Source organism: Haliotis asinina, chromosome 4 (assembly GCF_037392515.1).
Source record: "Haliotis asinina isolate JCU_RB_2024 chromosome 4, JCU_Hal_asi_v2, whole genome shotgun sequence".
Classification (NCBI taxonomy): domain Eukaryota; kingdom Metazoa; phylum Mollusca; class Gastropoda; order Lepetellida; family Haliotidae; genus Haliotis; species Haliotis asinina.
Window position 1 is genome coordinate 3,498,352 of NC_090283.1, and position 19,198 is coordinate 3,517,549.

The following is a 19,198-nucleotide window of genomic DNA, read 5'->3' on the forward strand; positions in this document are numbered from 1 at the left end:
AACAGAAGATAGAGAGATGACAGGTCCTATCTCTATCAGCACCTTGTGTCCCCCTCCCCCACGTCCAGATGGCTGGAACTTAGGATGCTTAGGAAAAGCTGCTCTAAATCCCCGCGTGTAAATACTGGGTGCCAGACACACAAAGAATGGCTGACAATTAGCAAAGTTATGGGATTCTGGTATAGAGAGATGGGACTGTGGTGTGTTATCAACAATCTGATACTCGTTCAACAATATCCCATAAATTAATCTCTTTATGGAGGTCAATGACAGGAAGATTTGGAGACAGGTTTGGTCAGATTTGAGACGCCATGTAACCTGTAGTTTCCCCTGAAACCACTTCTGGTCAATGAGACAAGCGGCTACAAACTGGTAGTTTTCAGCCAGAATTGAAACACTGCCTGTATACTGAAACACTGACCGTTGTGGACAGAGGTAGTGGACATGTTTAAACTGAACACAAGGCAGTTAAGAGAACAGTCACATCCATCTTCATAATGTTGGAAACAACACAAACAAACCAAAAATAGAAAAATAACGATAAAGGCAATCATAAATTTCAGTGAAACATACATCTACCTGAATCGTGTCTATTTCTGTGATATTTACAGCTACAGTGACAAGGCAGCGTACAGCATGTGCAGTTTGTCACTATCAGTGTTGCTTCATACACCTGACTCCATGGCCTAGAGCACAAGCTCATTCACCAGTCAGGGCCAGCGTTAGGAAACATGTGGCAGTGTGGAGCCTACAGACATTGCTACCAGGCAGGCTGATATCTGTCATAACCTCCGGAAATATACATCCATTATGGCACAAGGTTTGTGAATAGCTTGTATCTTCACGCATACATTACGGTTTGTGGTCCTTCAGTGACAGCAGGAAACTCATGGTTTTGTCCTTTGTGGTTTAACACATAAATTTCCAGAATAAAAGAGACTGAACAATGCTTCAAGATGTAATGTCTCATAATGCCCACTATTTCCAAAACCAAAATAGGAGATCAATTTCTCAGTAAGTTCTCATACAGTATTTCCCCACCACACAATAAACACACAAGTACACACATACACACAGACTTACTGATACAGATGCACATACATACATCTGCCCTATCACAGCCACGCCACACACAGCCTATGTCTGACATGACTCAACAATACCGCCAATAATAAATATAACGTAATTAACATTACAACAAAACATTGAAAGTCAATTATTCCTGAATGAAATCCAGTGATCAGCAGACCCATCCCTGTTATTAGAACAGATGAACTTCCAGCACAGCATCATGTCAGCAAATGGCCGCTTCCAGATGCAAAAACATATCTCTTGTTCATAACCAATTAACGACCACACAAAATAATGCTAGTGTTTTGAAGACACTTCAAAGCTGAACATGAAAGAATTGATCTGGGCACATGCTGGAATAAAATCTTCTAAGTCCTTCTTAACACTGACGTGAGTCATGAATACACTAAAATTGTCTGATGTTGCACTCGCAAGGATCAGTTCTAGCACAGGAAAAAGATTAAGTTCATCTCATTATGACATACCCCCATCAAATGGTGGTGCGGGATAAACAGATCCCATGTCTCACAGCAAAAGACCACCTCAATATTCATTTCAACCTGCCCAAACATAAACCACAGTATGATTAATTTGACAAACAATACACAGAAGATAACGGAATGTATATTTGGAGTGCCAGTTTTCCTGTTCGTGTCAGAAATGGTCCATGTTTCCATATGAAATGAAACATGAGTTACACATATACACATTTAAATAAGTGACATTCCTGCCTGCTCGTAACTGTGTGTCATGTGTGCTTGAGGGGGGAAACAGTGGGGGCACCAACAATGAAATTAGGTTAACATCCAGTAAAATAGACAACCTTCTATTAATCCATTCACAAGAGAGGCTTGGCTGCATAACTCCCCTGAAACAGGAGCGAGCAGGAAATATTTCATATGTAATTCACTTCAGTTGAAGTAGGAAGGCACTTCAGAAAGTATGGTGGCCTGTTTCGCCATCTTCATCACTGCTAACTTCCAAACACATCATTCTTATTACATATCCGAAAACTTTAACTATTTACAGTTGAGACACCAGAACGTACTAGTATATATTAGATAAGACAAATTATTAATATTTCATATAATTGTCAACCAAACGATTCAGTATGTGACATTAGAAAAAGCGTTGAATTCTTTTCAACCTCCACATAAACAAACTTCTTATCAGATAAACACTGCAATTTTCTTAACACTTATACCGGAGAATATCGGAGAATATCCGCAGCGAAGGGCGATGTTATGATAATAATGCCTGAAACCCACCAACATTTCCCCAGCACAAGCATTCCCACCATGACACAGGGACTAGGGCCGCTGGAACCGGATCAGTTGCCACGGTAACACTACCCCAACAAAACAATGGAAAATGTCTATCAGCAAAGGCCATCAGCAAATTTGCCATCCAGTAGTGTACGCTGACAATTTGTTTTGTGAACATACTTCACAGTTAACCCTTGTGTGGCCAGGAGTATTTGTCATTTATTTTGAAAATACAGGTGTCGTTGTTGAAGTTGAGTAATTCAGGGTAAACCACAGTCTCATCTTGATTTACAACACTGAGACGATACAACAAACTTTCAATTCCGGATGGACACGTATATACTTAGTCCAGAAGGCTGAAACAATTCAGTTCTTGTAATTTTCTTTGAACATGTGATATGCTGAAGTCCATAAATACTTGGTAGGGTTCGAAATATCAGTTTCAATTGAATTTAACAAAACATTATATACTGAGAAAACAACAAGAACATATCATATTCCGTTGCATATCATATTTAGCCAAACAGGATTTATAAAATAATAATCAGTTTTTCCCTTTTGTAAACTTGGCAGGATACAAGCAATAGACTTGTTGGCGGTTACAAGTTCTGATAATTAAAAAGTAAAATGCTTTCCCAGGATGTTTATCAAGATAATTCATGAATACCTGAAAAAATTCCTGACAACAGAAACAGCATGTTCCCTGACAAACTCGAATCTACTGCCAGGTTTGGAGAATCAGATCAGCCTCCACATCCTAATCTCTAGCCGTCTGCATTAATATTTAATGTAAGACTGTTAATGTTGATCTGCAAGTCAGCGTCTCCAGCAGATACCGAGTAAGGTGAAATCGTCCAATATGACCAATCTCAGTGCTGGCTACTGTATACTCACAGACACCATTCAACACTGTAGCCAACTCTGTGATGTGAATACTCTATATTTCTGAGAGAAAATTGAACAAATTTCATTCTGACTGCATACCATTATGTCTAGACTCTTCACCAATCCTCCACACACAACCATCCATCAAATGCACCTGTACTCATATCCTCAATCGGGGCCATCCTAATGTAACAAGGAGCCCTAACTATGGAATCTATCAGTAAATGTTTGCCAAGCTTTAGAAACAGTTTGGTAGGACTTCCTTCAAGCAATCAAGTACAAAGACACACATGACACATACTTCCTCACTTCCCCCAACATCACCCCCCAAACCCTTCCATCATCTGAGTCTGGGAATCTCCAACATAACTAAAGGTTCCATCTTGGTATTGTGTGGCTATGCCTGACAGATGGTATGCCACTGTATCAAGGGCTGAAATAGATAGATACTATCACAGTTTGTGGAATGGGAATGAGAATTATCTGCCCTTGAGTGTTTGTGCTGGTGTTCCTAAAGCGATAGTCAAATACTGAAATGGGAGTCTGAAGCAGCATTGTTTAATTGCCTCTCTTCAGGAGATAATAGGACTTGAAACATAACACCTTTCACCTGCAATACTAATTTCCACACCACTTTCTTAGCGTTCACAACCTTTGTTCAGTCATGGCCACGACAACAATGGTTTCAGAGAATATATTCAAATAAATCTTTGTTTACAGATCTGGCAACAATATAAAGAATAAGGACAAATAAAAAATCAGAATGGCAAATTTTTTCTCCCCCACTGATTTGTCTGACAAAAGAAACCACTGTTTGAGAGGAATTCAAGACGTTGCAAATAATAGGAATGACAAGCATTAATGGAAGATGCACTTCTTTGTTGTACAGTAGTGACTTATACTGTTTTCTTGCTTGAATCAATCAGTATGATTGTGAACCTCAGTTTTGATGCATTAGTCAGTATGGCTGTGAACCTCAGTTTTGATGCATTAGTCAGTATGACTGTGAACCTCAGTTTTGATGCATTAGTCAGTATGACTGTGAGCTGACTGCCGCCAACGTCATGTCATCTGCCTGTCATGGCCACGTTCTACAGGAGCGGAGGACCAAGATGGCGACTACACACAGACTACTAATTATGCCATCGTTAATCAGCACCACTAGAAACTTACTGATCAGCTGATCAATGTATGGATTCGTAGCCTGCTAAAATAGGCGTTGTTACTGGTGGAACTCTTCAAATGGATGCCCTAATGACACAGTCCCATAGATTTTATGTACAAGTCACTCTGATACAACTACTTGCATGACCTGCAAAAGTAGTCAATAAGAGTAATGACAAAACAAAAGTAAGAACATCGGTAAATGGATCAACTTACATGAAACAAAAAACCAAACTTCTAGAAAAGTCTGGAGTAAAGCTGGAAACCAAAACCTGAAACCTTATCAATTCCACATGCACCAGAATACGACTTAACAGGAAGCTTCAAACAGCAGTTTGTACAGAAGCACTCTTTCATGATGTCTAACATTTTACCAACTCAGAATAATATTTCACAGGTTACAGACATTTATTATACAAAAGCTCTTAACTTTTGACAGTGACAAATTTCAACTTCAAACACGAACCACTTTGTCTGGCCAACAGTGAGGGTTCTACTGGCCTACATGCTGATCTCCGCACATCAGGAATTGCAGCTGCCAAAACGATGCCTCCAATAGGTCTTAAGGACAGACAAGCTCCATGGTAACAGCTTTTCCCCTTGTGTGATTTACCTTAATTGATTAAACCCTTAAATAAACCTATTACAACACCAGCTTACCATAGTTGTGTTTTCTGCCATGCGTGTTAATTGATAGAGTGTTTGAACAAGCAGGACAGACCTTTCTTGTCAATATCAAAGACCTTGTAATTAGAGGGCTGTGTAATCCACAAAAGATTAAGCAGCCACTTTAGTTAATCCTTTATCAAACTGTTTATGTAAGCCACTTGGCGATAGAGGTAAATCTGTGGACTTAATGATCTTAGTCTTAGCTTACTCTGTAATCTTAATCAAAGACCAGCTATATGAGTGACATCCGCCTACTTGACGCTGCAACACTCACTTCTTACAACAGGCCCTCATAATATATACAATATCTGGTTTAGGGAGTAAGTAAATAAGGCTGGTTTGAATAGTATAAGAGTCTATCCAAGACTGCCAACATGCTGTGGAAAATAACCAATGTCCTGGGAATTACTACCTTTGTGTAACCATAGACTAACATCTAGTTTCTCAAATCTACATATATTACACAAAGTGTTAATAGTCAAAAAATAAAACATAATGAAAAGGACACCTGAGATTTTCTTCATTTTCAGCTATTGAAATGTAGACTTGCCATATTTTCTAAGAAATTCTATACTTGTGTCAGCTTTCTGGACACATTTGCTGCAAGGTCTGTTTGAGAGACTGGTGTAATGCCTGTGAATGGTGTAGAAAAACTCAGACACATAATTAGGGGGAATGTGTGATTCAAACCTAGAGGCCTCACCCTGGATACGATACAGTTCTGTTAAAGTTTGTAAGATATCAAATATCACATTTAATACAGACACTTGGGTGCAAAACACTTCATGTTCCTCCCATCCATTCACATCCTGACATTTTGTGTCCAAACGACATTATATTTTTAGACAAACTAGTTTCTGAACTTACAATGTAGGATATATGTAACATATTTACCATTAAAAATTCAACAGTCATTTTTAATCTGAATGGCACGAAATGGAGTTAATTTCAAAATGTCAAAGAGATATTCAATATTTTACAATGTGAGCGCATATAAAAAGTACAAAAAAATCTGATGAATACTAAGGGCAACAAGGGAGTATGTATTCACTGCTGACACACTTACATCAGATACTGGCATATGGCTGTATGTAAGTATCATTGTGGCATACATCTCCCAGACACAATCTGCTAGTGAACCCAGTATATAGCTACACAGCATTGTTCACGGCTCACAATCCTCAACCCAGCTCACACCTGACACAGACCTGTATAGTGAATCTATTCAAGTGTGTTAGCCAACCAGTAATCTATTTACACAAGCGAGTCGGTAAAGATAGTCGACTTCATTCTACGTGCCCCTCTCCCTGCCCATTCCGACCCACTTGAAGGTTGTCATGAGACAGATTTACAACACAGGGCACATGATTGTGGGCACCTTGTACAGGCTGGCAAACAGACACCTACATCTGCCGTAGACAGCTTCTGTGACAGAAGGGGGGGTCCATTATTTACTCTGAATATTTGTAGGGGGGGCAGTCCAAAGGGGAGTAAATGTATTATGTGACTTTACAAACATACCATAAATTTCGACTAAACATTTCAACATCAAAGGAATAATGAAATCCACTAGGTCTGTCTGTGTGCATGATGGTGTATGGGTATGGAGAGAGTAGGAGAGAGGTATTTCTCTCATAGCTATGACATGCTTCACACTGTTTATACTCTTAACCCATTTCCTACTGACAATGATACACACTCACCAAACTAAAGCAACACCATAATAGCTATATGAAATTCCACTGAATATCTTATTGAAATTTTAACATAAGCCTTACTAAAATTACAAAATTACGTGGGACAAAATTAGATGTTTAGTGCTTGAGGAAATGCAGATAAAAATGGTTGAGAGTCCTTGAGCTAAGATTGCTGCTGCTGGTCCTCTCCTCAGCACATAGCACTGACTCAACACATTGATCTACAGTCAAACATGTGTGTCCTCCACCAAGGCCAGACCTAACCCCTTGATATGGCTCTGGCGTGTTAACAGGTAAGTGTTGAACACTGTCGCTGGGTCTGGACACACAAGCTCTGTGTCCACTCATCCCGCACTGTGTGGGCCAGCATGAATGGCCAGTGAATGCCAGACATACCAACGTTACCCTGCCCACAGACTAACACCGATGTTGGAACAAAGGAGCATTGGGAAATGAGCCTACTATCCACCCCCTGGTGATAACGATCCTTTAAACACGCAAAAAGGTACAATCTGAAGCCAAAGGCAGAACAACAATGAGTGAAAAGCTGGAATTCCTGATTTTCCCTGGTCAGTGTCCAGCAAGCCCCCCAGCTACTTGTGGGCATTGTGTAAGCGTGACATTATCACACTTGACTGCTGATTTAAGAGGAAGCCAATGGTCAGTGTGATTAAGTGTAGGAGGTTGTTCATCATTGTTGAAAACGTACCCAATCTTCAACCATTTGCCCATTGTGAATGACTAACACCCATGCTCAAATCCCTATGACGATCCTCAAATCCTTTGATTAAAATACAGTTAGTCACATAAAAGCAACAGTGTGGAAGTCAGTCAGGAGAAATGAGCCCTGTGATCTTCTCAAGACCTTAAAGAGGTCTTTAGCTCCACAAAAACATGTTGTTCAAGATTCACGTGTAACAGAACCTTAACAATTAAATCTACCTTCCTCACAGAAAGCAATTTATTTTCTATCAAACAGTTTGTATAAAACCATTAACCTTCCCCCTGGTACGACCATCTCGGAGACTACGGTTATCTGACTTTAAGCTGCCCGAAGTGCATTAGAAAAGGGATGGGTCAATTATCAGCTGAACACTAACACCCTTAATCCTGTGGTTCTACTAGAGAGACTGACCACACCAGCTAAAAGTCCTGTCTTACTAATGTATGCCTCACACGATATGAACACTGTCCACCTTGTACCTGTCACAAACTCAATGTCCTACATAATATGTGAAGACTGAAACTAAAATGGACTTGCTCAAATGTCAGAAAACAACCCACAGGTTTGTTATAGCAATGAGTGTCAAATGTATACTGTCCTATTACAAAGTTTCACATATGGTTCACATTTCAGAATTGACATGTACCAATTACACATTACCTAATGGTAAACACGTAATAGATGTTTGAGGGCATCTTGATTCAGTTCATCCCTAGCAGCCATGAACTTCAATCACTAACGTTCCAAATTGCTACTGATAAATAAACAAACATTCAAAAAACTGAATGAAAATGAATCCAATATTGGCAAGTATTCCTGGAAAGTCCACTTAACTCAGTTAACTAGATACTGGCCGTCCTTAATGACAGTTAATGAGATCAGCCAGGGAGACATCCAACTGACAAATGTTCCAACTATAGCCTTGATGCAATACTTGACCTCGGTGTGTCAGCAGGTCGCTGGCTACTCAGGTAAATCTCACTGACTACAAGCACAGACTGGCCGTGTACGAGCTCTTTACACAAGCCTTGTAAGACCTTGTTGACAGTCAGGTGTGAATTTCAGGTACATCTATCGACAGTGATTAAGTGAAGAGTTGAAATGCAAACCCTTCACTCGCCACGCAAGTTGTAATGAACACCTACTGAGAAGTTCTTAACACTGACTTGAAGCTCCTATCACTTCAGATGGTCAGTGGTCACCTCAAACTGCCCACTTGAACAACCTATATACATAGTTTACTTCTACAGGTGTGAGATTATACCCGTGAAATGGCTTGTTTGGGTATTTGTGGAAGACATGTTGATGACACACTACCCCAAGGCTACATCTGATCCAAGACCAAAAAAATCTAATTGTACCAAAGGTTCACAAGAATTAACATAAATCTGAACCTTAAACAGTGTCAAAAGTGGAACATTAAAGTACTTAAACTAAAGATCATGTCATAGTCAGGACACCAATATGTCTGATATCTGTGATTTATACAGAAGCCCTTTCCACAGATGTGTTGTAAATATGTATCACTGACCATATGTTTCTGATGCTACAAATAAAATGTCAAATCCAAAGATGAAGAGTGGGAACTGACCAGAGGTGGAAGTTCCCACAAAGAGTCCACACATCCTCACCACAGTCACAAAACAGGTTCATTCTGCCTTTCTTGCCTTTCCTGCTTATTACTGTTGAAGTCATGGTGTATGGACACCTCAATGTGTACTGAGGCACCCTAGGTATTGAGATGACCTCTCTACTTCAATAGCAATCTAACTCGGATGTTCCTTTGTTTATGGCCACCATAATCTGAAACCCTTAATTTTCACAACTTTCCAACAAAAGACAAGGGTCTCATTTCTGGGGCTTATCTTGTAATCCTTGAACATGACTTGGGGAGATTAGCGGAAGTACATGGCAGACAGGACTATGCAGGCAGTAAACCTGTCTCCACAAACACCCCTGATAATTAATCACAATCAGGTTCCCCCATCCGGCTTGACACAGCAGAAAGTCAAGCGAATTCAGAAGATTAAACTTCAAATTTATTGTTGGTTGCTGGAGCAAATCAGTAGTTAAATCAATCTATACCCGTCAATTTCAATATCCACAATGACTGAAAAAATGTCCAAACTCAACTTCAATTTTCTTCAGGGGTGAAAGATGTAAAAGCTGAGCAATAGTAAAAACATGTCGCCATTTTTTCAAATTCTACGAACTTGGCGCCAAATTGGCAATCTTGCAGGAATTATTTCCACAAGGGTGAGTTAAGTAAATGGTGCGCAGATCGCCCCCAGTATTTTAACAGAGTCTGTCTTGGCCCAACTCCGGATGACAAATGATCAGTCGCTATCGGACAAAACATGGCTGCCTCCATGGCAGGGATGTCCAATGTAATCCCATCAGCTGATTAAAACCTACTTTCAAAATTCACATTTGCTAAGACACTGTTGCAAAGTTGTGATGTAAAATATATGTGAAAAGACTGAAAAAGTGGCACGACTGATACAATCTGAAAGCCAATTGCAAGGGCAATCAATGGCTGTGTGCTGGGTGTTGGATGAAGGCCAGCACTACTGAAAGAGTCTCCCGAATCCTGGGCCAAACTTTTGCAAAAAGCTGCACTTGATTTCATTACACTTGAAGAATGTTCCTTTGCACAACAAGAATAGAAGGCTATAAAGGAATTCAAAGAAAAACATGAACTGATGAATGAGTCAAGTTTTTAATGCATTCAGCATATCACTCTCATCATTCAACCACAGAGAATGCACTTCGTGTTTCTTAATACATTCAGAATGTCCATACAAACAAGCTTGTAGTACTCAACCAGTACTACCCAGTATAATCTGTATCTAGTCATCTGTATCAGTACCGCTAACTGGAGCCAGGGAGAGATCTCGTGACAATACTGAGCACTAGAGACAGTGGGAGATCCCCTGGGACAATACCGCCCACTAGAGACAGTGATAGATCTCCTGGGACAATACCGACCACTAGAGACATTGAGAAAACCATTGTGACAATACTGACCACTGTGGAAAGAGATCCCTTGAAGCAATACTGACCACTATAGACAGTGAGAGATCCCCTAGGACAATACTGACCACTATAGACAGTGAGAGATCCCCTTGGACAATACTGACCACTATTGACAGTGAGAGATCCCCTTGGACAATACTGACTACCAGAGACAGTGTGAGATCCCCTAGGACAATACCGACCTCTAGAGACAGTGAGAGATCCCCTAAAACAGTACCAACAACAACAGCCAATGAGACATCCCTTGTGACAGGAAAGACCACAAGCGCCTGAGAACTTGACCACTGACCATCAAGTGTCTATCACTTGAGAGTTGCGCCCTAGCAGCATGAGAGATGGATGCAAACAGGCATACATCACGTAGCAGTTGTTCTATACACACGGACAACAGAGGGGCAACAAGCCAGGGCATGGAACTGCCATGTAAGTAAACAGCCTCATGAGAAGACAGCTGGAGCAAATAGGGCATAATTGGTCAGTGTTGCAACACATCAAAGTACACTTGTGCAAACACAACTCGCAAAAACGTGATGCACTCATATCAGCGTAAATTTCAAAAGTTCACAGATCTAAAAATACTACACATGAATGTATTCGACAAAGGCAGGGTTGCCTTTGTAAATCCTGTTAGAGAGAGACAAGTCAGTCTCCTCTAACTTGTTCCTATTGGACTTGTGCCACTGGAACAGCAGGATGACGGGAAATACATGCTTTGTTACATAGAGAACATTTCCCGCAAGCTCAGTGATACTTTATGAGTATATAGGGAAGATCTGGACAAAGAACAAGCTCAGTGATACTTTATGAGTATATAGGGAAGATCTGGACAAAGAACAAGCTCAGTGATACTTTATGAGTATATAGGGAAGATCTGGACAAAGAACATGCTCAGTGATACTGTATGAGTATATAGGGAAGATCTGGACAAAGAACAAGCTCAGTGATACTGTATGAGTATATAGGGAAGATCTGGACAAAGAACAAGCTCAGTGATACTTTATGAGTATATAGGGAAGATCTGGACAAAGAACAAGCTCAGTGATACTTTATGAGTATATAGGGAAGATCTGGACAAAGAACATGCTCAGTGATACTGTATGAGTATATAGGGAAGATCTGGACAAAGAACAAGCTCAGTGATACTTTATGAGTATATAGGGAAGATCTGGACAAAGAACAAGCTCAGTGATACTTTATGAGTATATAGGGAAGATCTGGACAAAGAACATGCTCAGTGATACTGTATGAGTATATAGGGAAGATCCGGACAAAGAACAAGCTCAGTGATACTTTATGAGTATATAGGGAAGATCTGGACAAAGAACATGCTCAGTGATACTGTATGAGTATATAGGGAAGATCTGGACAAAGAACAAGCTCAGTGATACTTTATGAGTATATAGGGAAGATCTGGACAAAGAACAAGCTCAGTGATACTGTATGAGTATATAGGGAAGATCTGGACAAAGAACAAGCTCAGTGATACTTTATGAGTATATAGGGAAGATCTGGACAAAGAACAAGCTCAGTGATACTGTATGAGTATATAGGGAAGATCTGGACAAAGAACAAGCTCAGTGATACTTTATGAGTATATAGGGAAGATCTGGACAAAGAGCAAGCTCAGTGATACTTTATGAGTATATAGGGAAGATCTGGACAAAGAACAAGCTCAGTGATACTTTATGAGTATATAGGGAAGATCTGGACAAAGAACATGCTCAGTGATACTTTATGAGTATATAGGGAAGATCTGGACAAAGAACAAGCTCAGTGATACTTTATGAGTATATAGGGAAGATCTGGACGAAGAACATACCCATCTACACATTCCATCACAAAATTATCTTCCTGGACCTATCCCCTCATCAATACATGAAATCTACAAGAAACCTACTTGAAATACATGCCCTCCAGAGTTCATTTACAGGTGACAGAAAACTAATCTGAAATTTGTTGTGCCTAGGTGTACTTGGTACGAACTGACAAGGTTTTGGTTGTATTCAGCCAGGTGTACTTGTTATAAACTAACTAGGGTTTGGTTGTGTGCAGGTGAACTCGGTACGAACTGACAAGGGTATGGTGTGCTAAGGTGTACTCGTTATGAACTGACAAGGATTTGGTTGTGCTAAGGTGTACTTGTTTTGAACTGACGAGGGTTTGAGTGTGTACAGGTGTACTCATTACGAACTTACAAGGGTTTGGTCGTGTGGAAGTGTACTTAGTACAACCTGATAGCCACTCTGGTTCCCACACACGCACTGGCTGTATCGTGCACTATCAGTACTGTACCTACAATCAATACTGACACACTACAGATCAGTCACCAGTGCTCTGAGTCAGGTGATTGAGGGATGGGGGACTTTCTACTACAGGGAGGATTGATCATGACGTGCACCATGAAATCAGGTGCAAGTCAGTGCAACAGCGCTCTGAGCTGTCGATTATAGACAAAGCCTTTCTGTTGCTGTAAATGTAAATTATTGTTTATAAACCTATTAGCAGTTTCTACATTCACTTCCTTGGGATTATCATTCTACAACAGAGTGCTCCTCTGAACAATGTGGGGAAAAACAGTCACTTCCCCGTATTCTCCAACTGATTATCCTCCAGGTTCATTAATCAAACTGGAACATCACTACATCTGCATATCAACACCCTTGTTAGGCTGACATAGCTGCATTTATAATTCAAGACTTCTAATGCTCTTAATGTGACTTTGAAACGTAAACCCTTACATCCTTCAACTCAGTGTACAATATTAATACAAGCAGCAAAACATACGATATGCTCTGGAAACAGATGAAGGCATACTTGAGTAAGTTATTAGGTCACTATGTGTCAGCTAGGTGGAAATGTCAAACGTGAGACATGCTGCACAAAAAGACAGGTCACAAAGTAGTGACGGTGGTAGAAGAGCTTCAATGTCAAGGAAGAATTAGTGTGTAAATGCAACCTAAACCGTCATATAGACTTTTGACAACAGCTGGCGTGAGATCGATAACTTTACACACAATGGCATAAAGCTGTGGCGGGGACTATTGATGCGGGACAATTGAAATCAACACTCCATAGAGTGTTGTACATATCTGTCACATATGTTTGATTGTCAATGTCTCATTCAAAAATCAGATTAACAACTTTTGTCACACTTCTGTATGTGCATCAAATAAATGCGCTCTTAAATCCATGCCAAATACTTTCCATTCAATACTTTTTAGAATTATTGACAGTTTTTAAGTTGGCCAAGATTGGTTGACAGAATACAAGCAATGACAAGACTGTACACTATAGACACACTACACACGTGTTGTCATGTAATGTCACCAGTGACATGACCTGAAATCAACAACTGTGTTTGTACATTCTGACCAAGCAAATTGTAATTCATTTTAAAAGCAATCCATTGCCCTTCAAACAAAATGACTACACAAATCATTTTATCAAAAAATCTCTAAGATCAACAGTCAGCATTCATCAAAGGATTGTTGGGGAACCACAGAGTAGGAAAAGGCAGGGCGTAATTTTGTTAGCAAAGTTGCAACTTTCAACAAGGCCATTGATAGCCCTGGGGGTTTGAGGCCTGCTTAGCACAAACATCACTTGTTTACAGACGCAAATCCGTCTCTATTCAATATTTGGTCATCTCCTGTCTTACCTTGATACCAAAGACAAGATCTAGCTTAGGAGTGCTATTCAGCCAATACCCATCACTGTCAAAATAAGCTGACATAGGCAAAAAAAGTGAAGATGCAAATGTTAATACTATGAACAGTGTCCAATTTGGTCAGTGGTTGCTGCAGACAGCCAGGATGTATCAAGATACCAGCTATATTTAATACGTCCTCACAAAAACACCAAAACTAATTCTATCCAAGAATCTCAACCACAAAATACGCTGCACTGAGCCCCTAGGATACATGCTGAAACAGCTAATCTTTATACCAATGGCATGAACAAAACAGACAGGTGTGGGTACTTGTTTCAAATGTCTTTCCATTCCAACTTCATTTTTTAAAACTACAACCAGGTGCCATTCTCTAAATTGTATTTTAAAAAAAATATCCAGATATGGGTGCTAAAGGTAAAAGTATGTGTTTACACCATCTTACCTTGAAACCGTGCCAAGCTCTCCATCACCAGCTTCTTCAAATATGCATTGGTTGATCGGAGACCGTCTTTTAAATATCTCTCTGCAGCCTTCACATATTTCTCCTCTGTATCTTTCGTGCAGCACGATTTGTGGTGCTTAAGTTCTTTACCATTGAAACATACAGACACACCTGAATCTGAAATCAAATTTTGATTAAAATTTAAAGACTTTGGCTGTTTGGCGTAGCTACTTCCAATCTCAAAGAACTAGGTACGAGGAAGCTTGTAGAAATATTGAAACAACATTTGGACTGAATTTTTTCGGAAAGAACAAAGCAGTATTTGTGACAAGGAAAAAAATGCATATAAGCAAACTAAGCTTTAGGTTCTTAAGAGCGTTTCCCCTCTTAGACTGTAACTGAAATCATTACAAGATATTGAATTTTATATTAATACATAATGTGTATACATTATGAACATAGTGATTGATGATAATATATCATACATGGTCATATCAATTCACCATGCAATTTTATCCAGTCGCCATATATGTCAATAACAATTTTATAGACCATTACTATTCAATATATTCATTGTGGACTTTTACACAAATGTGAACATTGTTTAATTGTTTATAACGCGATTCTCGTAACACTGTTTTAACCAGCCGCTATTTTAAACAACGTTCTGTGAAGCATGTCCGAAGCCATTTTTTTTCACTTTATGTTTTGGATAAAAATCAAATTACTATCAACAAAAATTACATTGTTATATTATCCATACGTAAGGTAATGGTAAACGTGGGATAAAATCAGCAGGCCGAGCATATGTCTGTGTAAAGCTGTCACACTAGCGATAACGAGTGATATTTCTCGCACATCGTGGAACTAAAATACGTTTCAACTGTAGCTGTTGCTTGGTTCAGTCAAATAGCGTTCATGATCTGAAATCACGCAATATCTAGGCCATTTAGTGCGTAAGAAACTCAAGCCTTTCCACGTTGGTATTACGGCATGTTGTGAGAGACAAAAAAGAAAAGAGGTTTCGCTATCGCCACATTCACAAAAGCAATGAAACTCAAATATAGAACGCTCGTATCGCGGTTCGAAATGAATAACACATATTTTGCTTAGTGTTCTGCATACTTACCATATACTTTGTTATCGGGTACAAGATTATGTGAGCCTATTTTTTTGTGTGAAAATTCGCGTTGAACCCGTCCACATTCTTTTCCCTGATGTCTATGAGTAGGTGCTGACGCTATTGCACAGGCTATCACACACACGCCGACACACAACAACGATATAATCCGGCAGAGAGAAACCATGTTGATCACATGAGACACACAAATGTACAATCCAAGAAAATATGGTATGAAAATAGACCGGACGAAGCAAGAGAAACAGCCCGCAGTCGTCTTCACGAACCGTCCATAGATGAATGCCTACGAGAAGTCGCCATTTGCATGAGTAATACTTGAGGTCACGGGGTCAACACCTCTCCAATCTGATTGGCTGATAGATTCAGTTAGCGGGACCTGCCATACGGAGCTCCGCTTCAGACATAATCTGACAACCGAGCCATTTTCTTAGTAAAACGCGTAGATTTGAAAGAAATGTAATCCGATTAACAACCCACTCGCGTCACTTTGCTAGCTTAACATCATGTCAGACTGCTTCCAAATAAGAAAGCTCAACCACTCCTATTAAACTATTTACACGGGTGTGTGAAAACAACAGTCCATCGAGGAACGAGTTTAATCACAATGATCCATTAAGACAGATTTGCCAAACGAAGCCCGAGTGACTTAACCAGTCTCTTCACAGACCAAACCGTTCACTGTGTGGTATGAGGTCACCAGTACTACTTCGCACCGGAGTCGACCAGTTTGGAGGCGACGGTGACAATGTAAGAAATCGTACACCAATAGCGTAGATTGTTCATCATGCTATCGTTTGGTAGATTGTTCACCATGCTAGTTTGTCATACCTTGATTCCACCATTAGTACTCATACTTTAAAAGCAATGTATCAGCACCAGTTGTTATTATTATATGAAATATATATAGCGCACACATCCCTGCAACCACTGCTTACTCAAGACTCCGGTATTAGTTTCCCTCGATCATTGGATGTCAGTCTCAGCGTCACATCGTATTGTCAATCTCAACACCCTGGGGAGTATACCACTCTTGCTGCCACTAGGCGCACCGAGTTTATTGTGGCTGTTTCACGCGAACGAGGTACCCAATACACAGCTGGGTGGACTGGGTCACATAGTCACAGTAGTTCGAGTTTACTGCACGTTTCTATGCACGTATTCACGAGGCCACCATCTTGTCACAAGCCACCCAGTCACAGGTGGGCTCGATCCCGACACCTCAACCTCTTTGGATCACTAACCTGGCGCTTTAACCAGCGCACCCACCACGAGCTCCCTGAATAACCGATCATTTGTCAACTTTAGACTTTACTGGTGACATGTGATTCGACTAGTGGCAGTAGTCCGTTTAGATCAAAAGCGGATAGATTAATTCAAATTTATCTCGATAACTAATGAACATAAAATACCCAATGAAACAAACTCTGATCATGATCAAAAACATCATACAGAGTTTTTTTCAGAATTTATGGCCGAAAAATATATAAGTTGATTAGCAATCTGTCATTAAAATATTGACACAGTTCACTGTTACGAGGGAAGAGTGCACAGAATGTCGAGAAAGGAAGGAGAAGGCACAGTACAGGTAAATGAATAAAAACATTTGTCGGCACTTGTACACGTACCTCTCGGACATCTGACTGTTAGTTTCTCTGCACTCCTCCCTCGTAATTACGATGGCAATATGACAACAGTAGGTGGAACTGCAGGTATTATTCGAGTTTATTTCTAGAACCACACGGTATTACCTGTAGACCGGTATATCGCAATGCGCTTTCCAATCGATACGTATTGCAGTAATCGTCTTGAGAACCACGCGGTGTATTGGGTAAAGAACAGATTGGACGTTTGTTATAATTACCTCTATCGTTTAAAGTAAAATCGACATAGACTTTCATCCACAACCGATACAATGTTTTCATTCATTATTTAATGATATAACAGAATACTGTAATACTACAAATTGCATAAAAAAGGAAATAGAATCTCTGACTATGCAACCTGACTATGGGATTGGTGTTATCAGAAGCATAACATATATGTTCACCGACATATGTAAATGTAGAAAATAGAATTGACATGCACAATGAGTACCACTCACTTTCAAGTACTTTAGTTTTAGATGCATCCCAATATTCGTATCGCAACACGGGAACTTGTCTGCCAAACAGACCCTGAAACAAATACATCAATGACAGCCCATGCAAGTCTAGATTATGTGGTAAGTCTAAATCTCCAAAGTCTCTGGGCTCCTTTTTGGAGCGCGCGTGCGTGCGTGAGTATGTGTGTGCTGTCTGTCTGTCTTATAGTGAACTGTTATGAACTGTAATGTATGTTCTGTAAAACATGTTCATTTCAGGGACTAGTTGTAGTTTATACGGACACCTGAATAGCAATACATTGCAATACTGTTGCAAATTTATTTGCCAACACACATCCCTACTTATTTCGTCACGTGTATAATATTTGAACTGGGAACTTACATGTCCCCACAGGGTGACGGGAGTACGCAATCGACGCTCTCTGCAAAGGTGGTCCCAGCGTTTGCAACAGGCAGTTGGGTGGGCAGAGTTACGCCCCTTTACTCTACCTGTCACCCATGAATACACGATGGGCTGAGAACCAGATTGGCTGCCGTCGTGATTCTCAGTGTTTCTCACTCCGGGTGCTGCTCCCACTTTAACCAGACACGCCGCGGTGTAGCTGAAATACTGACCAGACTTACGCAATCTCTTTAGTGACTCATCACAAAGATGGTATGGAGTGACTGTGATGGCTACCAATGTAACATGAGTATCGCCAGGATACCCATAACACACCCTCTGTCTCCACAGGTACTTTTTCGACTCAGTTCAATTCATTTATTCTCGTTCAACCACCATCTGTGGTACAAGAGAGGACAAGAGAAGAACAACAACATGTTTCCTCAGTCAACGACGCTGGACGCCACAAGATTCTAACCAAGTTCTATACACAACGCCGTGTTTTATACACGTCTACGTGAACGTTTACGACTAGAATTGGAGATACTGAAAGCCAAAATGATAAATGTTATAAGTTATGGTTTTATAGGAAACGGTGAATGATTATCCGATAAATTTCATATGTAGAGAAAGTAATTGCCACATGGGATAACCCGATTACATAACTCTAACCAGTTTGTTTACCAGGACAGAAAGTATAATCAAGCGCTGGCTTTAAATAGACCAGTACACACCCGAGCACTGAAGGGCGAATGTCGTATTATTCTCTCATTGAGTACATCCGTCTGTGGATAGTGTTCTATAATGTATGCCGATGGGGTATCTTTGTGATACAAGCGTTCAGGCATTAGGCCATGGACCCGGGTTCGATTCCCCACGTGTATGCAGTGTGTGAAATCCTGAACCGTGATACTGATGGAATGCTGCTAACGGTGGTGTTTTCTGTAACTT

At 40.2% G+C, this 19,198-nt stretch overlaps 1 protein-coding gene across 1 annotated transcript in view; it reads right to left on the reverse strand.

Annotated features, from left to right (window-relative positions):
- The window catches only part of LOC137281207 (glypican-5-like), a 91,823-nt gene extending 75,735 nt beyond the window's left edge, over positions 1-16,088 (reverse strand). Inside the window, exons 1-2 of the mRNA XM_067812329.1 lie at positions 15,753-16,088; positions 14,624-14,800 (exon numbers count right to left, since the gene is read on the reverse strand). Coding sequence (XP_067668430.1) covers positions 14,624-14,800; positions 15,753-15,930 — 355 coding nt within the window. The 5' untranslated portion in view covers positions 15,931-16,088. The remainder of the gene's footprint in view (positions 1-14,623; positions 14,801-15,752) is intronic.
- Between the last annotated feature and the right edge of the window lie 3,110 nt (positions 16,089-19,198).